This window comes from Anas acuta, chromosome 2, assembly GCF_963932015.1.
Source record: "Anas acuta chromosome 2, bAnaAcu1.1, whole genome shotgun sequence".
Classification (NCBI taxonomy): domain Eukaryota; kingdom Metazoa; phylum Chordata; class Aves; order Anseriformes; family Anatidae; genus Anas; species Anas acuta.
The window spans coordinates 30,526,327-30,551,360 of NC_088980.1; the positions used below are offsets into that span (position 1 = coordinate 30,526,327).

Genomic DNA, 25,034 nt, shown 5'->3' on the forward strand with positions numbered 1-25,034 from the left:
AAGATTTTATTCATATAAAATTTACTGATAAAAGTTATAAAAGATACCAGTTCCATTTCTGTCTACTTTCAGTTCCACTTGTGCAAGTGAAAGTAGATCTGAACTCAAAAAGTAGACACAGGACATTTCATCACATGAATTTAAATCTTTGTGAATAAAGCAAATATAATAATTAAATTAATAAACAATTTTGTTTATATTTGTCTTTCATAACATAAAAGTAACTTCTAATTATCAGGTTAAGCAGAACATTTCTGTAAAGAAAGGAGTATAGAAATGAGAAGATTCTTCAGACAGAGAGAACTGTAACATCTGGAGCATCTGTCTCAAAATCCTGCACACATTGGCTGGAAAAGCAGAACACTGGGACAAGTTTGTTTTGTTTTGTTTTAATCAGAAGCCAAGGACAACATAAATAGGGCCATTTTTATTTCTCAGTACTCCCTCAAAATAAGTTCAAGCTTTAAAAGACCACATAAAGGTGAGAAACAATTCATCATTCACGCTAGCTTAATTTCCCTCCTCTCTCAAGCAGAAAATCCCACTATTTTGTATGTGAGATGTAACCACTAAATTAATTTAATGAGATTAATGTCTTAGAATTAACTACAGTCCAACACCTAAGAGAATGAGGATTTATCTCTAAGACTACACCTAACTTTGACCTATTTGGTTTCAGTATATTTTTAGTTAAATATTTAAACAACGTTTGCTTGGTAAAAATAAACTAAATCTGTGCCAGGAGTGCAGAGAATCACTAAGAGATAGCAGTCTTCACTTTTAGCCTACCAGTAAATTATAATAAAATTTCCTCAGAATGAATGCCTTGAAGTATTCAATATCCACCTGATTAATTTTGTATTTTAAAATTAAAAGTCATTCTTTTGAAAATCCATATAATACTTAGGTATGATAAAGTTAAACTTTACATTTTGAGCTTCCCTGAGGATCTCTGGAGTTTTAGTACAATTTTAAATGAATACTTCTGGCTAATCCTAGAGAAAGCATTTTCTTTGGAAAATGCAATGTATCTCATCCACTTAAAAGTGAAGAGCCCACCATACAGTCTTTTCTGGGGGTGGTGACAATTTTAAGTTTCCTGAAACATCTTCCCTTCAGCATCATGAGTGATTGATGCCTGGGCCCACTTTGGTTCAGCAAGGTTACCTCCATTAAGCGACATATTAGCCACATAGTGATAGAAATATTGCCTGAGATAACAGTGATGACCACAGGACTTTTAAGATCAGAGGTGGCACAGTACTCTGTACCTGACAAAAAAAGATCCAGCATGTTGAAATTAGCAATACAGAAATCAATACTTTGGCTAAAACACATCAAAAATACATTTCCACCAGGTATTTAAAACGGTACGGGATGCTATTTCTAGAAATTTTCTTTGCTATCAGTAAGTTTACTCCTATATACTTTGAACATTTCTAAAATAGAAGAAAAAAGCTGTTATAACTGAAAAACTTCTGGTTCCAAAGGGCCGTAATTCATTCCAACAAGGAGAAATATATCACCTCTGTGAAGGTGGATTTTGAAGCCTCCTACAGCACCACAATGTGAAGATCATTTTTGTTGATTTTCGTTGAATTTTTCCATCTTCTACCATCTTACCCCAGGTAAAACTCCTAGAGCAGATCCTTCATCAGAGTAAATTGTGAAGGGTAGGATAATAAGACAATTTTTGCCAGGGAAGATTCTGTGCTCTATGACCCTGTTATGTGAGGCTAAAAGGACTGAAATCACAGTGAAAGGACTGGACTTTGTAGGGATTCACTCAAAACAGGATTTAATGTGGTGTAACAACAATCCACGTAAGTTTTGTTTCAGATCATTTTACCGGAAACTAGTTTCAAAATTAAAAAAAAAAATATATTGGAAATGTCATCGCCCCATATCCCTATTGACTTTACTGCAAATCCTATTCATACTATTGAAAGAAAAAGGAGTCTACTTGTGAGTATAAAATACTCTTGTCTATATCAACACCTTGCAGTTATCTTAGTTATCTTAAAATCAAGTATGATTTTATCAGTATTTTGACTAATATGGCTGGGGGAGGTGGAGAGAGGGGCTATGCTTGTGTTTGTCTCCTAGATACAGACACCTAGTGTTCTAAATCAAGCCCTGCCTCCAATTTTTCCTCTCAGTTAACACATCATGTGCACCTCAGCTAGTATGCCAGTGACCCACAGATGAACTGCAGCATTCCTGCAAAACTCTTTGCCCATTTGCTTTGTTTATGTTTTAACACCCCATAGCCAATAAATAAATAAATAGAAAATAAAAAATGACAAAACCTTACAAATAGATTTGATAAAATACCTGTGAATCTGATAGGTGTCTTATGTAAATCACTCATAAAAGCCCTATAAGATCTCTCCTGAAAACGTATTCCTCCTTTTTCTTGAAAAATATTCCTCCTTTTTCTTGGAAAAAAAAAAACAAACAAACAAACAAAAAAAAAACAGGCAACATATTCCTACATTATTACACCGAGGTATTTCTAAACAATAAAGCAGAATTATTATGAGAACACTTGTAGTGATTCCAAGAGCAGTTTGAAAAACAAGACAGGATAAAATCTGCAGCCTTAGAAATTTTTCCACACATTACTGCATAAAAAATGTCAGAAGTCAAATCTTCATATATAATGAGATCTTCATATATAATGAGAAATATTTCTTTCTATAGTAGTGTTATATAAAGATGTTTCCTTTGTGACAGCAATCCCTAACATAAAGGAAAAGAACATTATGCGATATCTCTTGCAGCATGTAAGCGCCTCCATTTGCGGTCTCAGAGTTTGTCAGCACCAAGGGAAATCTATATTGCCTGGTACCTGCACCACTTCAATGTAGTTCTTGTTTAAATAATGAGAAAAAATCATGACATGAAATCCAAGGGAAACTTTACATCTTGTGTAACAACTCCTCCTGTCACCACTGCAACATGAATCTTTGCTTAACGCTCTTTCAACGTGAACGTTAGGAAGGAATGTCGTCTGAGTAGAGCAGGCAATGTTACAGTAAAACCACTGCTAAATAAAAACTTTTTTTTTTTTTAAGTATATGAAAAGCCATTTGTAGCAGAGCATGACTTTCAATATTGTAGTGTAACTGATCTCTAGGACAGGAGAAGACAAATTCATCACTTGAGCATCACTAAGGAGCACTCTGAACTTAACTTTGGGGTTTTTGCTAGACTAGTTGGTAGTAAAACAGGTATTAGAATTATTTCCTCATCAAAATCCAGATAAGATTTTTATTCTCAGTACATAAATCTGTATTTCAGACAGTCTGGTGGGGAAATTTAAAAATAAGACCCTAATAACATTCCTCAATAGAGCTGCTGTGTTAATTCAGGACAACACACATATTTATACAGATGGCCCTCGTGATCATATTTGCCATGTGAAATCTCTACAGGGAAGCTAGGGAAAGGCAGAACTCCTAGGATATGTGCTCATCTGCTCAGTTTCACACTTTGAAATCTTCGGCAAACCCTGATTTATACACTGCCAAATGTTTTCCTATCTGATTAGGCAGTTTTCTACTCCAGTAAGCATGTAAAATGGATGTGTCCAAATTTCCACACTGAGGAGCGAAAAAACAATATTTAGAGTTTGGAAATAAAACAAGGTAAAGGAATCAGGCCTGTTGGGATCATAAAGAGTTTCATAGGGGGATGATTTTCTGATAAATTTGTATTTTAGGAATGGGAGGTAAAAGCCTAGTTTTAATGTATAGTCAAGTTTAGCGTATGTTTATATAATAAACACATCAACTTTAGAAATGTATTTATAATAAATTATCTTGAAGTCAGTGACCGTTGTCACTTTTCATTGGTTTATGCCTCAAACAGGTTAAGGTTTGAATCAAATTGACATCTGAGATGAGTATTTCAGCTAACACTTTCAACTGCTGGATGCAACTTTTTTGTTTGTTTGTTTTTAAATGTCTAATGAAGTGCTCTTGTAGGAAAGATGAGGATATATAAGATGTTTCAATCAGGTTGTCCACTAAAATGAAAGAAAACCATCACTAATGGGTTGTTTTAATTGCAGCATTACAAATAGCAGAGCAGAGAGAAAGCCACTCTTTCAGTCATATATCAAGTTAAGGATTTCAAACAAAATCCAAGAGAAGAATTGCTATACAATTTCAGTATTTTTCATCAGCTTGACAAATACATGCTGGAAATTTGGGGGTGGGGCAGAAAGCAATAAATCATATGGCAGCCCTGAAAGAAACCAAAATATATTCAAGTGCTGTTTTCACCCTTCTCTTTAAAAAGACAAAAGTATAGTCAGCATCCTACACCTTATGTTTTTAATAAATAAATGTCTTTCATATTTTCTTTTACTTTTGAAGCCATAACTGATTAAAATAGATTCTCAATAAGGACAAGCTATGAGCAAAACCCAAGGTTAATATGTGCAAACAATGCTAAAGAGATGGAAAATTAAATATCTTTTGTTTGTTTGTACAGGACTTGATCTCTCTAACGTATGTCCATGTTATTGTGGTATTCTTTCATTATTTTATTAACTTTACTTGGTAAGTAGGTTGTTTAATTTTTTCTGCAGTATTCAAAAAGTACTGAAATAAGCTGCATCTCTAAGTAGCTCATTTTACTTTCATCTTCATAATTCTCCACAGACACAACTGACATGAGTCATCTAAATAAAATTATTGAATATGATTTTTGGTTTTAGGATTTCTGCAGGGACATTAATAATAATCAGACCCACTACTGCGATCCATAATCTGTCTGTTGCAAGAAGAATCTTTGGTGCTAGGACCAGAAGCCAGCACTCAAACTCAAGGACTTAATAAATAGGATGACAAGTCAAGTTCCTGTTTATATTCTTGTCCCATAAACTTTTCATTTCTTGCCTCACAAGTGACCCTTCTCCAGCAATGGAAAGGAATAGTTCCCCTGCACAGATAGCTCTTGAATGAAAATGATCACGGAATGGTGAACTGCTGAATGTACTAAGCAAGCTCATTTAAATGACTTTGATATTTTTGAGTCTCTCTTTATTCTGCAGTTTAGTTAAAAGAGAAGCTAGATAAGAATTAAAAACTTATGTCAGGGCACTGCTAGATAGGCTCAGATAAAAAAAATGTCTAAGGAGTACTTTTAAAATTTAGTTTAAATTGGGAGGTTCACCCTGGTGCTACTAAGTTGTAAAGTTGGCATTTATCACCATTAAGGTCACAGGTGCTAAGGAAAGAACTCCAAGCCTCATGACTCTATATTTTTTATATAAACAGTGATTAAATAGTGTTCAAGTGCAGGCAACACTTGACAGGACAGGAGCACTGTGGTCTCTTGTGAATGTTTTATTTTCTCTCTCTTTTGTTATTCTTTTTTATTTAAAACAAAAAGAAGATACTCTACATGTCTAGAAAGATTTTTTTCCCTCTTAATGGGGGTGTGAAGCAAGGAAAAGTGGAATACATTTTGCACTTATTATTGGTATTTTCACTTAGTGATGTTAGCTTTGCACTTTTCTCTGGAAAGTGCAATGATGACAAGACTTTCATCCTCTAGGTTGGTAAGAAAATCTACTAAGTTATTTTGGCACACAGTCTGGACTGAAGTTGTAAGATCTGCTTCTTAGAATCATGGTTGAGTTTTATTGTCTGTATCATGTACTACCAAGGCCCTGTCTTCCTTAAAGTATTTTTATCTCCCTAGATAAATTATTTGCTTTCCTTCTTCCCACAGTAAATGCTTGACTTTCAGTTTGTGGCAGATGAACAATGATTTTCTTTACAAAAGAAAACAAATAAATATAAAAGCAAACAAATAAATAAATAAAACAACTGTCATCTATCAGGAAAGAGACTACAACTTTCTTTTGCAAAACATTTTTTTTCTTTATGCAACTCAGTGATTGGCTCATTTCCTGTTCATATGAGAATAATTTAATGTATCTTCATAACAGTGAGAAAATCCAGCTCTTACAAGCCAATAGAACATCAGATGATGTGATCTGTTTCTAGCAATCCCATATTAATCATCTGGGTCACTCTGTTATCAGATATAATCTTAAATATCACACTAGGAGAGTGGCTGCCTATCTCACCCCTGATCAATCTCACCCCTGTGGCTGCCTATCTCACCCCTGATCAATCTTTTTATGATTTTTTTTAAGATTTTTTGCAAAAGTCTTATGAATGGCTTGTGAATTTATATTAATCCTTTGTAACCTGAATAGGACAGAGGTGTGTGTTTATGATTTGAAGGGCACATCAAAGTGCAATTAGTGCACTGAATTAAGTGACTGAATTAAAGAAAATAAGATTGTTCTTTCACTAAATGAGCCCACATATTAGCATACAGAAAATGAAAGATTTGGTTGACATATGCTATTTGAATTAAAAATGAATTTCTAGTGAAAAATTCAAGAGACTACAATTTCACAACTATACTCAATGCATTAGATTACTGATTTTACCTTTTACTATTTAAGAACAAAGCAACAGCAACAAAAACAAACAAACAAAACAACAACAAAAATCAATCAAACAAACAAAAAAAACAAACACGTTTATCTTGTCCAGTAATCATATTTGGTTTCCATTGTGATCCATTCGATAGCACTTCTATACTATTATTTTTTCAGAAAAGTTCTACACATTAAGTTGAACTCATGGACCTTATAGGAACTATTCACCGTACACTAAATTAGGGACAAATATACACCTTAGCAAACTTATGGCCTTGGGAATTTTTTTTATTTTTTTATTTTATTTTTTTACTTGCCAGGAGTAATCTTCCTCCTACTCCACAAAATAGCCACAAAAACAAAATCATTTTCCCATTGCAAAGACTTGTACACATTACAGTCAACTAAATTTTGTTAAAACACTTTTTAAAATCAAAATCTTATTTTTTGGTCAAGAAAATACCTTTTAGTTTTAAGGATCAGATTTCTAAATTCACTTTAAACTGCTAAGCTATTGAAAACATTTTAAATAAACCTTTTTTATATGTTTTCTTCTGCATTCCTTTCTTGTTTATTTCAATGAGACCAAAGCACAAAATGTGGAAAAGGCTGGCATAAGTAAATGGAATAATGAAATATGAAAAAAATAAAGGATCAATCTAATTTGTCCTGGGAATTAATAACGGAATCTAGAATCATAGAATAGTTTGGAAGGACCTTAAAGATCATCTAGTTCCAACCAGGGCTGGAACTAGACCAAGGTTCCAAACCTTGGATTAGGTTGCCCAAAGTCCCATCCAGCCTGGTGTTGGACACTTCCAAGTATGGGGCATCCACAGCTTCTCTGGGTAACATGTTGAAGTGCATCACCACTCTCATAGTAAAGCTTGTTTTCCTCATATGGAATGTAAACTCTATTTAAAATTGTTACTTTTTGTCCACTTGAATATCTTATCTATTGTCTAATGCTGTCACTTATTTATCACATTGTCCGAAAGATATTAGATACTTTCAACTGCCACCCATTGGACTTTTGTCTTAAATAGTTTTTGCTTTAAGAGACATATATGTCCTCTAGATTTTCAAGATATGTTTTTTCAAGATAAGCTTTTGATATTGATATAGTAATCACAGGTGTACTGCTTCTTAAAATAAGTACAGAAACTCGTATGTATTTTTATGAATGTTACTTGCCTTTTTAATCATCTTGTCTAATTTCCTTATCGACTACTTACGTTTCAAAAAGCATAGATGTTTCTGAATCTGGCTGTCTTCCTAGGTAAGAGTTGATGGAGGTAGGGACTTCAGGACTGAGCCACAATATCTCACCTGGTACTGACATCTGGGCTGACAATGGGCTGTGGATGGCTTCGTGCCAGAAACAGGATTCCTTTTCATGAAAGAGTGAAGCCTCCACAATGTCACTTTTTTTTTTTTTTAAAGAAAATAGAGCAGAAGTCAAAGCTAAAGAAGCTAACCTGCATGCAGCACAGGAGTGTCCTACTAAAATCATGCTTTCTTTGTGCCTCTTGTGATTTGGAAATAGGTCCCATGGTTTTGAATGGCAGGGAGATGCCAAATACTATATACTTCCACAGCAAGCATCAGCTTTACTGAATTAATCTTCTGATTAAAATAAAATAAAATAAAATAAAATAAAATAAAACAAAACAAAACAAAACAAAACAAAACAAAACAAAATAAAATAAAATAAAATAAAATAAAATAAAATAAAATAAAATAAAATAAAATAAAATATTGGCCTCTGTAGTGATTTCAATTCTCTTTTGCCAGCCTCCATAAGGTGTCAAAATGTTTCCTACTCCTTTCTTGTCTGTTTTCACCCATGTTACTCCTGGTTTATAGTAGCACTTTTTATGCTTTGGTAAGGAAGGAAGACAAACATGGGAAAAGAGATGCCTTAAGAAACCTGAATTCTGTGAGTATGATAAAGGGCATAGATTTCAGTCTTTTCCTAAATGAGAAAATTAAACAGAAACTAATGCGTGTCAAAGATCACACAGACAAGGAATAATCTACTGCCACAATTAATATGAACAGGGATTGATTCAGTTGATATTTTCCAAATACAATTTGACATCTCATAAAAATTACAGCTAAACCAACAGAAACTAATTTCTGTTTTTCACAGGTGTCTATCAGGTTATAAACGCACCTAACTTATTGGTTGTAATAAATGCATAACGGAAGGATATAGTTTAATATGAGCCACAGACCTGAATCACCTGTGAAAATAAACTGAAATAGGGTATTTCTGTCTGTCATTAAAAGTCCTGAAACATTTTGTGGCTTTTGAAAAATTAGATTTTTAGTGTTTTTTGACCAAAGGCCTTTTTATTTTTTATTTTTTTATTTTTTAACTTCTCTCATGATGATGTCTAGATGAGCATGGTCTAGTCATAGAAAAATTTCTCCCGGTCCATTTAAGGCAACATCTGACTCATTCCATTGACATGATAGGATTGGATTGAACCAAAAATCCAAAAATTGTTTTCTCTTGATTTATTGGGATCCTATCTTTATCCATAATTAAAAAAAAAAAAACTTTTTTTTTTTTTTAATTTATTTTCTCCTTTCTCATTTAAATGAGATATTATTATATTTATTTCAGTACCTGAGTGTTATTCAGAGATTTAAAAAAAAGTCTTTGGACAATTTGTGATATTATTTCAGATTGCCGTATATACAGTGTGATAATGCAGATAAGCAATGAAGAAACAAATACAAAAGAGATGGACATCAGATAGCAGAAATTCTATCTATTGAATTCTATTCAATCAGATAGAAAAAATACAGTTAAATGAAAGTACATAGTTATTTAAGTCACACAGCTGTTTTCAGACTAGGATACCCACCATTTATTTAACAATTATAGAAATTCTTTATCTGTATCAATAGCCCCTTCTGATTTTGGTGCTTAAGATCTTTTATTACTATTAAAATATGGTGTAGTATAATCCTTATTCAAAGTGTTTAGAATTCTGTACTATTTTACCTAAAAGGTCAACAGCTTACCAAATATACAGGAACTAGGGAAGTCTGAGACAAAAAGTAGGTACTTTTGATATTTGTGATTCGGTATACTGTCTATGAAGGAATATACGAGCTACCTGGGTTAAAATGAAATGGACCATGCCTGATATTCTAATAGAAAAGAAGAACAAGAATTGACATTATAAATATTGAAGAAGGCCAAAGCGTTAATACAGGAAACTTCTCTGAACATTGTTTGAAACAACAAGTTAAAGTTTGGGAAAATATCAGGGATCATACTTTGGCTATGAATGTTTGCTCTAGGCTGAAACATGACAACAAAGGTTCAGCAAAGCACAATAATTCTTTTTAATTATTAAATTCAATTTGAGTTATTTCTTTAAACAACAACAGCAAAAACTCAAACCTAGCTAGACTGAAATAAAATATCTTCCCTCAGGAAGTTTCATACAATTTTTCTTTCCTATTATTTAAATATCATGTATCTTTTCTTTCATAAAACATTAAATTGTGCACAAGACATTCAGTGTGATGAAAAAAAGAAATCGATTACTATAGAACAAGGCGTTTTTACTGTATCTTACTAGATTTTATTTTTCTGAAGGATGAAGATGTGTAATTGAAAGTAGTGAAGTTATGGTTTCCAAACATTCTTGACTAGTCAATATAGGCCCAAATTCTGCCTAAGGAAATATGAATACTGATAAGTAGTAATAGAAATCAGGATAAATTGATCATTTCTTAACAAATCCTCTTGCATTTTGGAAAAAAAATTAAGAAAACTATTACATCTTCTAGTGGCAGAATATGACTGATGAAAGGCATCTCCTCTGGACCCCCTAATGACACATAGTGTATCAGCAGCCAGCACAGGCTCCCAGAGCAGCTGGGGATGATGAATCTCGTAGTGTTCAGATCAAGGTTTAGCAGCAGTCACTGAACCAGGATCACATTTTCTATAGTGTGTGATATAAACCTCCATGACTACAATAGCTGCTGCTATTTCCCTTTCTTTCCCTTCTTTTGTCTGTTAGGTCCTTGTCCTTGAGAGCAGGAAACATGTTAAAACATGAGAGCAGGAAACATGTTAAACAGGTGTAACCCTGTTTCTGTTTTGACATGAGTTTTGATCTTAAAGCCTAACTTCAACATTTTTCAGTTGATTTCATTTGCACTACAAATTCAACAATATCAACATTAAGAATATCTCCTTTGTAAACAAAGATCTATGATTAGATCAATTGGATCAGTATAAAAGATACATTGTTTTCCTATTGATACAATAATTTAGTAGTAAAGGGTACTTATCTTTTCATTGTGACTGAAATTTATTCCTGTTTAGACTATGGTCTAAACTTACACTTGCACATACACTATGAAAATTTCCTCTAAGCCCTGTGAAGGATTTAGCACTTTAGAGGGGTGTAGGTAATGCATAAGCCTCTGAAATTAACTCTAGAAACTTTATACACACACTGTGACACCAGTTGCAGGATTCATTCAGTTACTGATACACACCAAAGCATTGAAGGCACCTCAGATGAGGTAAGAATGGCTTCAGACAGCAAAGAAAAGGCAAGCAAGGCACATATTTTACTTAAAACATCATAAAAGCAGTTTGGAGATCCTAAGATATGGTCAAAGAAACTTTGCTACCATGAGACTCAGAGTATTTATTTATTATAATTTCAAAGTGTTGGATCAAATTTGCTCCAAACATTTTGACATTAACTGTGTACTGCTTGAGTTTATGCCAGTTCTGGTGATATTCATTACATTTTATTGTAAACCTTTGCTATTCATGTAATGTTGCAGAATATGAGACACATATTAATGGTTTTAGAAATTTGCCCAATAGAACGGTAATGCCAACAGTAGAAGTTTGTTATTGGGCCACTGTAAGTACTTAGTAGTTCTAAGCACATCTTAGTTTTATTATTTTTTTTTTTATTATTATTATTGTTCTTTTTTTTTGTTGTTAAGCAAGCACACAGAAAAGAGAAAATAAAAACAGTATTTAAAAAAATAGCAAATAAATATATATATATATGTTTTTCCAAAATAAATTTCCTATAGATGACATAATGAAACTACAGAGGGAAAAAAGCATCTGAGTAGTGAGAGTAATCAAGGGAGTAAAAGGGTTGCAGAGGTAATTAGCCTGCAGCCCAGCAGGGGCTACTGACATACATGCTACTGCCATATAACATGCAAAACCTTTAAACACCTCTACTGTAGTGAGAATGAAAGGCTGTCCAACTACCTGAGAAGTATGGAAAACTACTTACAAATTACAGTGGGTAATTAACTCTATGTATGTAAAATACATTTTGCCTATATACCCACAAAACAAATAAATAGGTGCAGTCATAAGCAAATAGCTATTAGATAACTAAATAACATTTTTCATCTGAGAACTACTTGCATTAAAAAGGAAACAATATCTTAAGTTTTAACTCTAAATGGTCTTTAAGAAGTACTGTAGTTTGGATATTTTTCTCTAAAATATTTATCTTAGAAATAAAATCAGTTTCAGTATCTGCCAGAAATATTTAATAAGCTGCAAGACAGGAAAATATTGTATTAAAATATTAAAAAGTTCTGATTCCTTACAGTTATTATTATTATTATTTTTAATCTAATTGGGACCAACTGGCCTCATTGCTTCTTATAAACTTAGCAATATATATTCAGCAAAAGGAATAAAAATGAACAGATGTTTCTCCTTAAAGAATTCAGACAAAGATTTTTCTTACACAATAAATCAGCTGCTAGTAGATTTCCAGGACACTGCTCCAGGCTAACTGTTTAGGTATGGCTTAAAAACCTACCAGTTTTTAAGCAGTACAGTTTACCTCTGTATGTATCCAAAACTGGTAAAGTAGATTAAACTGTAGATGAACAGCAAACACTGATGGTGGAATGAAAAGAGCCATTGGCAAGTTGAACATCTGAAAAATTAAAAAGAAAATATACATTATATTTATCGCACTAAAGTTGTGGTGATATAATGAAGTACAATTTCAGGAGCTCAAAGCACTTCATAAGATAATTTAATTTCATCTTCTAAAACCTCTGTAATGTGGACATTATATAGAGTACATACCGATTATTATGTTACTGCTAGACATGGAATAGCAGGTGGGACAGATTTCAGTGAAAGTGATTTACCAAAAGTCATAAAGTGAGCAAGCAGCAAAATCAAGAAAAGAACTTAAAAATCCTGAGATGAGACATTTATTCTTTGCACTATATGTAGCATGCAGCAACATATCCTTGACATGAAGGTTTTACTTAAAGGGGAGAATTATCACAGAATAAGCAAGGCAGGAATTTATAGCATTATAGCCTTTCCATCTGAACTCCCTCCATGAGCATCATGAGGGTAAGGCAGTTTGCTCCACTTTCAAAATTAATTATAATTTCTCACCCTAACTTCCTCACAGCATCTCTCTTGATGCCCTGATATATTGCTGGGTTCTAAAGATGTGCTGGCATGAAAATAGTTTCAGCATATTACCTCCTTAGGAAACATAATGTTTTCTTACAGAGTGGAGTCCCAGTAATTTCACAAATAGTTTCTCAACTGGCTGAGCAATAGGATGAGACATACAAGACATTCACATGTTAAGAAGTCAGTCTTCTTTCATCAGAGCAAAGGTGTTTTGTTGTTTTTTTTTTTTTCTTTTTTTCTACCTTACCTTGTGTTACACCAGCTGCTCTGAGAAATTAATCCTTCCCTAAAGTACAGATTCAAATTCCTATTGTCCTTCTCACAAAATCAAATCTTTGAATATCAGAGAAAGCAATAAGATAGCCATGACAGGCCTCCTGAGCCATAAATTCTTTTAGCATAGGTCTGCAAAAAAAAATGGCACGTACATGTATTATACAGTATTTAATTATGATATTCCCACAGTTTTTGTCAAGAGATCTACCCAATAGGTAAGACATCAAGCTGGGGCTATGAAACAAATGCATCCCCATCCCTTTGATGTGACTGATGCTCTGGAGAAAATCACCACAATAGTTTCTCACTGTCAAGAGTACTAAGGCCCTCCAATCCCAGCTTGGTCTGCTGGCTTCAACACTGGAACAAGACCAAAGCACTGGAAAGAAACCTTGTTTGGATCAGTCTGATCCTTGAAGACTGAAGCACTTGTGAAATATTTATGAAACAAACAACAACAAAAAAAGAAAATATATTCGTGTGATATTTTCACATTCAATCCCTAAGAATCATTTGGTCTAATTAAACTCACAAGAGTTCACATCAGCTCTTACTGAAGGTGGGAGCTAGTAAATGCCATCAAAGGCATTTAGGCATGAAATTTTGGAGTAGAGGTATGTATTAGTTAAATACTTAATGCATATCTTATGCACCGAATAAAAGAACTATTTTCAAACACATGATTCTCCATGATCTGAGACAGAAATGCAGTGTAAATCTCCCACAATTTAGAAGAAATAACCTCAACACTGACATAGAGTCAGTCTCTTGTCTGAGATTCTTTTGCTTCCTGCCACTAACCTTAGCCCTCTTAGTATTTAATTATTAAAAGTGGGGGAAGCTCTAAAAAGAAAAGATTGGAAGATATTTGTCTCACAACATCTAGGGTGCTGGCATAGCTTTTCTCAAAGGTCATCTTACAATGAAGCCAATGAAGAAGTAGGACACATGGCTGGTAAAGCTAATGCAGTTTTCTCATTACTGATTGTATCTGTCTAATGACATGATAAAACTAGGAAATTTTCAAAAAAGGAATGGAAAGGAAGTTGAAAATAAAATAAAAATAAAAAAATAAAAAAATAATAAAATAAAATAAAATAAAATAAAATAAAATAAAATAAAATAAAATAAAATAAAATAAAATAAAATAAAATAAAATTGTGTTCAGATTATGCATAGAATTGGTTGCTGGATTTAAAGTAGAGTTAAAGATTATACGCTTTTTCCCTAAAATTAACATATGCAATTTGACTGTATTTACTGGTGACTCAGGCAAAGGAAGGTTCATATTCAGTAAGTACTAGAAGTACTACTTAGAAGTACTTCTAAGTACTGCTACCACCTCCTAAGTTGTGAGATGAGGAAAATTTTATATAAACGTATAGGTAAATTTCAGATTGACAAGGGAGAATGCTTTCCTAACTGCCTCATGTTTCCTTGCAATGTAAGCTTAATTTTGGACAGAAAGGATTTGAAAGGTCATTCACAAAATCAGAACCCATAGGGAGAAATGAAAACTACTCTTAAAAAAATTAAAAATAAAAAAATAAATCTCCTACTTATGGTTCCACTGCAACTAGATCAATGTCAGTTAAAAAAAAATAAAAATCACTAAGTACTTTTTCACTGGAAATGCCAATTCACCAAATCAAAACATTTCATGGGAACATACCAGCTTTCACTGATCTGTAGGAGAAAACATTTCCTGCCTCAAAGATGGAATTTCTGGTCAAAACTCAAGAAAAAATGTTTATCACACTCATAGATCTTTTCTCACTTGTGGGTTCAGCAACAGAGATTGAGGCACAGCCACAGTAACTGATAACCTGATGGGAAAGGCACTTACTGAGGGGGTGGAGAGGAATTCATATCTGGGGCTGCTGCATCACAACTATGCCTCAAGAATTAAAGCATCGGCCCTTTTGGAAGGATGTGTGTCCACCACATTATTACATGCTCTCTGCATTGGTCATGACCTATTTTTCTGTCTCTCTTTTGTAAGCAAAAGCTTATGAATGCTTCCACAAAGAATGAAAGGGAAAAGTCTGAAGATCCTGAGGTTTAGCAGAAGGGCTGTTTCCTGCACAGATCCAGTGCTGAGCCCACCTCTCTCCAGGACGTGTCACTGGGGCTACCTGTTGATCTTTCAGGCTCACCATCAGCACAAGGCAAAGGGGTTGTTGGGCACAGTGAGGATCCACAGGAAAACTGCCTCCATGGCAGCTCACATTGGGGTATACTTTTGTGATGATTCCTCAGGAAATAAAGGTAAATATAATAAAAGCATCCTTTACAGATCCAAGACCTGTCAGACTCCTCAATAGAAAAGAAGTCAAATTTGTGATTCTGTGCCAGAAAAAAGTGTTACCCATTACCCTTTTGAAATTTATATACAAACATTTCCACTGAATTAAAATCAACAAAGCATAATTAAAACCTTAGTACAGTTTAAAACTATCAAGTTATTATGGATCTAATATTTGCGGATAAATCTTACCCTTGGAGGAAAGTTAAGAACTGGTATTTAAAGAATTAAGCCAAAACTTTTCAAGGTGTATATGCTACATTCTTCTTTCACAATTACACTTTAACTAGGTGCTTCATCAGTAGCAAAAAGGCATACAACCTTAGCATCCTGATGTTCTCTTAAAAATGAATATACATTCTTTCCATCTACTTCCTCCCCAAATGGGCTTCAAAACCATCTCTTGGTCTAACACTAGGTCTGCATCATCTCTCCTCTACTGGACAAAGGGAAATGTTTTGTGTGCAAATGACATGAAGTAATAGACATTTGGTTCCAATTTCAAGAGTACATTTCACACCACTGATTGTAGTTAAAGCACGCTTTTCTCTTTTTCATTTCAAATCTTTTCAGTCAGCACAAGCACAACCCATAGAGACTGATATTCTAATTTATTTATCTTATACTCCTTAACTTAAAACACATACATAGCTGGCAACAGAACAGTCTTAAAATCCCACATCATCCACCACAACTTTCTCACAGCGTCCACAAAACTGGATCTGAAGCTGCATTCAACAGTACAGATTCAGTGACATAAATCATTCCCAGAGAATAACTAAAGATTTCACTGGGTTTCAGCTTTGAAGCATCTATGGGGTTCTGGACAAGTCTGGCAGTCCAAAAAAAAATAAAAATAAAAGTGCAAGAATTAGCAGGAATAGTGCTTGTGCACATTTAGGCTTTGAAAGGTGTAGTAGTTTTCTTTCTCCAAAAGTTATGGGGAGAGGAAAATCCCCATATTTATACTAACAAAATGTTTTGATTAATATCAAATATTGGCAGAAAAAAACTGCACACAAAAGTATTATAGATTCTATGTTGTTTTCCCTTTGTTCAAAACCAATCAATTTTAAATACACATATATTTTTTGACAGGTGATACTAGTGTGGTCCTGAGGATGGTCTCTAGAACCTAAGATGGCCAGACGCCTTGGCCTTCCTGAATATTTTGTACTCTCTGAGGTATCACCCTCAAAAGCACTCAGGCAGACAAAATACTCATAAACACACCCATATGTACACACACAGGCTTTCTGTCTTTTTTGAATTATTGTTTTTGTTCACATACAAATTGTTTTGTACATATGGTCCCAATGGGTAAAATGTTCAAAGTTGAATCTTCAACATGGCAGTATTTACACAGAAAGTGGGGCTGTGACAGAGATACTTTGACTATTGTTCATAACGGCCATTTAAATTTGCAGCACTGGTACTAAAATCAGATGACTATTTTATGAATAAAAATAATAATTTACAGAGAATATTTTAAGAAGCAAAACTAAGAGAGTTTTCACAAGTTCTAGAAAAGCTCAATTCTTTTTTGGAACCTACTGCTTAAACTTATCTAATGTTATATGCTTGAAACAACTAAGAACAACAGACTAAACCCATTCTCAGTTATGTGAACATAAATCCAAACTTCATTGAAGTTAATGGAGCTACACTGGATTTGGATTTTTGTGAGTGCACGCCCTTGGGTTTGAGTCATTTGCTCATAGGCTAGTCATAGAGATTCACAGAGGACTGTATGTTTATTCCACCATTATATCTCACTGCAGGACAGCTTTTATATATCTTCTATCTATAAAAATATATTTAAAATTACTTCTGAAATTTAATCCTAAGAGTTCGAATTTTGAAGTTTTTATACTTCAAAAACAAACAAAAAAACGAAAAAAAAATCATTAAGAAACCACAATGAGTTTAAAAAAACAGTCATAAGAGAATATGAGAGAGCAGATGATAAAAAGCAGCAGTTACCTTGTGCCCAAAACTGGATAGTATTTTCAATTAAATCTGTAAATGAGTACTTATCTTAATTTCATACACAGATGCATACAAAGATCATTATTTACAATACATTTTGTCTGAAATAAAGCTAGATAAAAGTGGTGGCATATTTCTTTGACTTACTGGACTGCTGATGTATGACATGAGCAGATACAAAAATAAATCTGTTTGCACGTCCAAAGCAATCTTTTCTTATTTCTCTGCTCCTTTCAGCTACATGGACATATTCTAGAGTAGTTATACTATATTCTGATCTTCTCCTGCACTGATGCATGAATAACTAAATAATGTTTTTAAAAAGTCACATTTTTCCTGGAAAGTTATGAATTTATGAAAGAGTTAAAATTACCCTTCTTAAAATTAATCAGTGTATCACTTTTCAAGTTTGCTATAAAATCATTAATGAATGTACTTTTAAAGCTTATGAAACTGAAGAAAGTCATCTGTGCTTTTCAGTGTTTAACATATAAAATAATTTACATGTTTTTATTTGAAGGGAAATATTTTCACTTTTACTAAATCTTGGTGATATTAGGTTGTTTTTCAAATCTTGTGCAACTTACCCAGGAGGTGTATTTCTGCAGTACAGATTGTCTCAAAGCTGTGAATAAATTGTAATCTTCGGAACTATGATGTACCTGGTGTGCTGCCCACAGTATGTTAACCTCTGCAAAACACATAATTTCTAATGAGGCATATACCAGAGAACAAAGCAACATTTGTTTCCTATGTTTTTTTTTTGTTTTTTTTTTCCCTTAAGCTGAAAGGAACGAAATCCCCAATTTACTCTTTGCCATAATACAATGCCAATTTACAATTTACCATAATATAATATAGTATAGCAGGAAATAAAAACTAATGTCCAGCGATGAGTTTGGTTAGACTGGGTTAAATGTCAGCTGACTGTTTAAACAACTTAACTGATATCTGCTGTTATGCTTATGGTTTTCACATAAAATCACATAAATCTTCAAGTCCACTTGTACCCCAGACCATGAAACGCAACTATTGCCTGCCCACTTCTTTTCCACAAATGGAAAAACAAATGGCTGCTCAAAAATGCTGGAAACTCCAGATTCAGCTAAAGGAGAGCAGTTACTCTATTGTGTTGTGGTTCTAAAAAGTTGCTGGAATAAGGGTAAAACTAATTCCAGTTGTGTTATGAAGTCATGACACCTCTGATGTACTAAAATGAAGAAGAATACTTCAAAATCCTAATTTTGGATTAAATTAAATGAAGGCATTTTCCCTTTAAGTGCCTCATTGGAGTGGCCTCATTGCAGTAAATATTTATATCTGACCAGTCTTAAGTGGGAGGTTATCAACAGAAATGAAAGCCAGGAATGTTCATGGCCATCAGATATAGTGCTACAAACTATGAAGAAGATGTTAATTATAGCAAAATGTGAAAATGGGTGGTTAATGCAGACAAAATAATGTGTTTCTTTTGGCATTATATAGCAGTATATATATATTTATATAATATATATTTATCATGAAACTAAATTCAAGGTCACATATATTTCAAAGGATTAAATGTACACAGCCTCAGCTGATTACAGAAATTAAAAGTTATCTAGCTGACCATCAACTGCATGCTGCCATTGCCACTGACTTCTTACACCAGAGCAATTAGAGAAGTGCCCTTGGCAGATATGTGAAATTAATTCACAGAATGATCTTATAGTGTGTAAATGCCTGAAATTATCTAGTGCCAAGCTTACATCAAACAGTTTAGATCTGGTGATTAACATGTTCTTGCAATTTGAAGCACTGCCAAAAATCCCCTTAAAGAACCTTAAAATGTCTTCACCATTTAATATGACTAAACAGTCTTGTAACAGGAATTAAAAGCCTTACGTTAGAAATTAAAATTTTAAAATATAATGAATTTTGATGTATTTTTGACAGACTACATAACAACATCATTTCTGAATGTCCTCTAAGTCCTTGAAAATCATTACCATTGCTGAATTAAAACTCTACCTTCATCTATCATAAACCACACTTAATATTCAGTCTGAGAATTCTTCCTTTAAACATATTTGTCCCTGAAACAGCAAATGTTCTCTGTATCAATAATTAGTAATCTCTCTCTATAATAATAATTATAATAATTAATAAATAAATAAAATATTAATAAAAAAATTCTTAACTTCTCTCTCTAATGAGCTCACCAGGAGATGAATTATTCAGGTGAGCTTCAGTACTCAATAATAATTTGTATCTGAAATGTTTCCCAAGACCTCGACAGAAGCTAAATGAGTGAATAAAGCATCTGAAAAGGTGGAGGTTAAAGACCTGTCTCCTTAGTTGTTTTAAAAGCATTTACTTCCTATCACAAACTGTGTGTAACACAAGCCTCCACTCAATGAAGTACAGCTGTACAAACAGGGTACAGTAACTGGATCTTGCTTCTTTCCCTCAGTCATTTTTCAGCATTGTGAAAAGTTCAAGGAAGGGAATCTATGATGATTTTTACAGTCTACTTTCATTCTAGTTAAGGTCAAACGGTTTTCAAAATGAATTACTAAACAGGCACTTTATTAGCATTCATTTTTCAGTTAAACTGCCTCTTACACTAGCTAAGTTACAGAACAAGGTAACTGAATATTGGTATAATGTTAATCTTTCAGATGTGCCAGTCAACTTAAATGATCTATCATTCAAAAATGTACCACAGGAATATTAGAGACATAAACAAACAATTATGTCACAAGCAATTAACTGCTTAGGCCATTTCTGACTTTTTCTGCTACAGTTAAATGAATTAAATCCTTCTCCTTAATCCTCTTTTTGCTGACACCAGTTGCACAGTCTATGTTAAATTCCTTGACCTAACAGCACTGATGATCAGAAATATTTTTTGTCCTCAATATTAATGGGAAGAAACTGATTATCTATAAATTTTATTTGAGCAGAAAAATAACATAATAAATAAGTGTGAAATGGATCACCCCAAAACTCAGTCTGTAACCATTAGGACATTAAAAATAATTATAGCCATTACAGCTAAAAGACTTCTTACAAATGTAAGAAACAGACGAAGCACTCATCAAAGAATACATCTGATTGCTTACTAACTATCTGAAACAGAAACAGAAAAGTATGGGTCTATAAAAGGGTTGTGCTTTCACGTTTTCATTCATATGTAATTATGATTACTTGAAATAAAAAGAAAAACGTTATTTGAATTAGAATGAAATTATAAAAGACTGTCTTGTACATTTTCTCATGTTTGTTACTATATAGAAGTATTATAGTAGTTTTTTTTAGATCTCTCCAGTTTAAATTCATGAGTGAAGACACAGGAATAAAAGTAGGCAATGGAATTGTCATGTAGGCAATGCTCTAATGAAATTTTGACTGTTTTCTAAGTCAATAGGATTAGTATACAAAATTATAAAAAAAAAATAAGCACAAAACCTCTATTTTTGATTCAGGAGAATTAACATCATAGAATCATAGGATAATTCATGCTGTAAAGGACTAGAAGAGATATCTAGTCTAACCTCCTGTTCACAACAAGAACAACTATGAGGTTTCTGAGGGTTAGCTGGGTCTTGGAAACCTCTGAAGACAGAAACCATACAAACTCTCTCCATAACCTGTTCCTGATTGTCCTCACTGAAGAAAAGTTTTTTTCTTACATACAGCCAGAACCTGTTTTCTTCTCCATCGTCTCTTGCCTTCCCACCATGCACTTTTGCAAAAAGCCTGGCTCTATCTTCTTGACAAAAGATGTTTCATCTATGCTGCAAAGCTACTTTTAGGTCCCCTCCTACTCTCTGATCCAGTTCCCTCAGCCTCTCATTTTCTTTCTTTTATCAATAGAATTCATATATCAGCCTAATGATAATAGTACAAAAGTATTTTCCTTTAGGGTTACGATACAAATCTCCAAACTACTCTCAGCCCTCTTATTTTAGTAATTGCATGTATGAGTCTGTGTAGACTTGAAGAGCTAGAGAGAAAACTGAGGGCCAGATGATAACCAGTCCATCATCCAGAACATTCTAGCATCAATTTTCTTTCCTTCTATTTAGATGGTACCATTCATTCTCTTGTAAAATTACAGGCTGATTATTTCAGGATTTATATTGTCTAGCAAGTGAAAAAATTCACTGATTCTGCACAGTGATAACAGCAATGTATTAAGCAATAATTAACTCCAGTAGTAAGATGTTGTTCTGTTCTTCCCTGTATCCAAACAGCACACCAGGTTTCCATCTATTAAAACAAAACACAAGAAAATCCATACCATCAAAGGAGACCCTTGCTGTGCTAGGTTATAATTTGTATAACTTTTCTCAGAACTACCTGAAATGAAAATGCCATCTTTATCTTCTATTAGACATAGGTCTTCATTATGCAGAAGGAGACTACTAAATTTCCTTCCCACTTTAATCTTTCTTCCTTTTGGAAAAGCTGAAGAGAAGATGTTATCATTTCCTCCACCCCCCTTCTTCCCTCCCTCCTCATTACAAGTAATACATAAAAATTCAGTTTCACACACCATCACAACCATATCACAGTGGTATGAATGATTCCACTTAGCTTTATTTTTTTTTTCTGCTTCAGATTTTCTGTTTTGGCATTAATCAAATCCCTTCCAATGGGACTAAAAGATAGATCCAACACCTGGGCCATATTTCACCACTGAAGTATTTCCCTTGTGGTGACAGAAACTGGTCACCATACACAGAAGATTTCTCTTTAAGAATACATGATGTGGGAAGTTCAAAATGAGCCTTTGTTGTTGTTCATTTCCACAGCTTTCAGTGATTTCCACATCCCACTACATTTTGATTAACAACTGGAGAAAATATATTTGCCAAAATACCCCATTGTAATTTCAAGGAGCCATGTCATTGAAAACAGCCATTTTTCACAATCCTCAAAATAATTGAAATGGTAAAGATCTGATGGTTGGTAATTTCTTTGTAACTTAATTACATGTGAATTTCTGGACATAAGATAAACTGGGAAGAAAAACAAACAAACTTGACATAAGGAGGGGGTTCTTCACAGAGAGGGTGGTTGCACAATGGAACAGGCTCCCCAGGGAAGTGGTCACTGCACCGAGCCTGTCTGAATTTAAGAAGAGATTGGACTGTGCACTTAGTCACATGGTCTGAACTTTTGGGTAGACCTGTGCGGTGTCAAGAGTTGGACTTGATGATCCTTAAGGGTCCCTTCCAACTCAGGATATTCTATGATTCTATGAAACGAAACACCTACCAACAAACAGATAGTTTAGAAATGTTTCCATATGATGAGTCTCGTATAGTCTCTGTTCTCTTTAAGTCAACACTGATTGTAGCTAAGCAAACAGGTAAAAGTTTCCCCTTAGCATCCAGTTAAAATTAAACAAAACATTCAGTTTGACTATGTTTGACACCTCTTACAAGATTCAGTGTTGAATTGAACTGGGTATCAAACTAAGACAGGAATATTACTTGTCCTATGCCACAGGTTAACACTTTGTGATGAACTTCACAAAACCAAGCAAATGTCAAGAAACCCCTCACCCAGTGTGGCCCCTGCTAACCCCAGCATGACAACTGCTACTTCTTAGAGCAGCTGTGACCTGCTGATACTCAAACTCAGTCCTGCATTCACCTACAAGTGGTAGTTGAGGGGGTCATGTCATGAGTCTATTCTCCAGAAAGTGGAGGATAATGGCCTAGAAAGTGAAACTTCCAGTCCTTCTATATGCCTTTTACTCTCCCAATAAAGGTAAAATAGAGAGGAATGAATGCTACTTAATTTCTTCACTGAACTCTAGCTTCACTTACTCAAAAAACAACTGCGTGATTACTCACTACCTTCCTGCCCCGCTCTAATTGATTTGTTCCATTGATGCTTCTGAAACCTTTGAATGAATCCATTCACATAGAGGAAGGTGTTTTTTTTAAAAGATTCACCTTCCCAGCTGGATTCTATATTTCCATTGGATGAAAAAACACTGAGACAGCCAGTGGTTTGTCACTGGGAAATACAATTAATGTTTGTTTGTTTTTTTGTAAAAGTTGGCTAAAGAACTGTGTCCTGGGACACAGAGCCTTTATTAAAATTGAGAAGTCACCTTCAAATTCATTCTATCTCACATGAAAACAGAAATCTTTATACGCTTATGCTGTAGACCCTCTTTTCTTGCTCTTCTGATCCAACTTTGCTTGATGTTTTTCATTTAAGTGTTCAGTAAGTGTTGCAAGATAGGTTATTTGCCAAAAGCCTCCACTTCCTTTGTATTACAAATTTAATTCTTATAGGAACAAATTCTTCCCTCCGTTATGTTAATGTAAGCAAAAAGCTGCATGGGTTTAAAGAAAACAGGATAAGATCCAAGGAAATATCTGGAAGACATATATGCCACACACAAAGAAGAGCGCACACAGGGAAACACACATCTTTCTGTCTTTCTTTTTTCTTTTTTCCTTTTTTTTTTTTTTTAATAAGATCTTTTTCTTACATTGTGGCCTTGGCTACAGTAAATGTTAGTAGTTTGCATTCTCAGGATAGTCACACACAGAAATCAAAAAACTACCTGTAAGGAGAATTGGGATTGAGTCATGAATTAGATATCATTCACAGTATAGCTTCAAACAATTTTCTGGACTTTCATCTTTTTCACATTCCTATTGGAAAGCACTACCTGTGCGTATGCCTGACACAGACCAGTTTTCAGCAATTAGAAAATAGGAGTTCTGCTGCTAGTTAGCATAAAAGGAAAAATAGACTATGTTAACCTTAGCTACCAGAGTTTGTGTTTCAGGAGGAAAAGTGGAACAAGTCAGAAGCACCTTTTCAGCCTCAGCACCATTATAATTCAATATATTTTATTACACAGGTAATTCCAGCATAGATAATCATTTGGAATACCAAATAAGCAGTCTCAAACAGAAAATAATGTTACGATGTGACACACTACATACATAGTTGCAATCCACCAATGTAATCAAGAATTTTCAATAGAAATTCAGCATCTGATTCTTCTGTGATGTAAGATGTGTGGTGGTAGTTTTTTTGTTGCTTTTTTTTTTTTTTTTTTTCTGTGCTTTATTCAGTACTATCTCTATTTTTCAGCCCTCTTGAATTACTGTATGTGGTCAGCAAAATATTTAGTGAGTGGGCTAACTTACAATCGAGTAATACATGGTATATGCTCCCATGGCTTACAAGCCAAAAACTGGAGCAACCTTCTACAAAACCTGCCTCCAGAATCTGTGCACAAGCCAAAACCTCCTGCTTGATCTGCTGCCATACCAGTTGAAAACACAAAACTGCTCCCACACAAAAAAATCCACAATAAGATCTGAAAAACTTAAGATGCAGAATGGTCTAGGGAAACGTGGGAAGACTTCAGACAAGCCAAAGCATTACATATGCTACCCAGAACAAACAATGGACCAGATCATATACCCTCATAGCAATAATCTGAGAGGATTGCGAACTATACTGTCATACACTTCTGAATTTGTAAAGGTACTACATGGTTA

At 33.9% G+C, this 25,034-nt stretch overlaps 1 protein-coding gene across 7 annotated transcripts in view; it reads right to left on the reverse strand.

Moving 5' to 3' along the window:
• The window catches only part of AGMO (alkylglycerol monooxygenase), a 250,511-nt gene that overhangs the window by 153,229 nt on the left and 72,248 nt on the right, over positions 1-25,034 (reverse strand). For all 7 annotated transcript variants that reach the window (XR_011093792.1, XM_068674088.1, XM_068674084.1 and 4 more), the window contains exons 4-5: positions 18,096-18,199; positions 12,340-12,435 (exon numbers count right to left, since the gene is read on the reverse strand). Coding sequence is in view for 6 of the 7 variants with exons in the window: in XM_068674088.1 (XP_068530189.1) it covers positions 12,340-12,435; positions 18,096-18,199 (200 nt within the window). In the remaining variant the exon portion in view is untranslated. The remainder of the gene's footprint in view (positions 1-12,339; positions 12,436-18,095; positions 18,200-25,034) is intronic.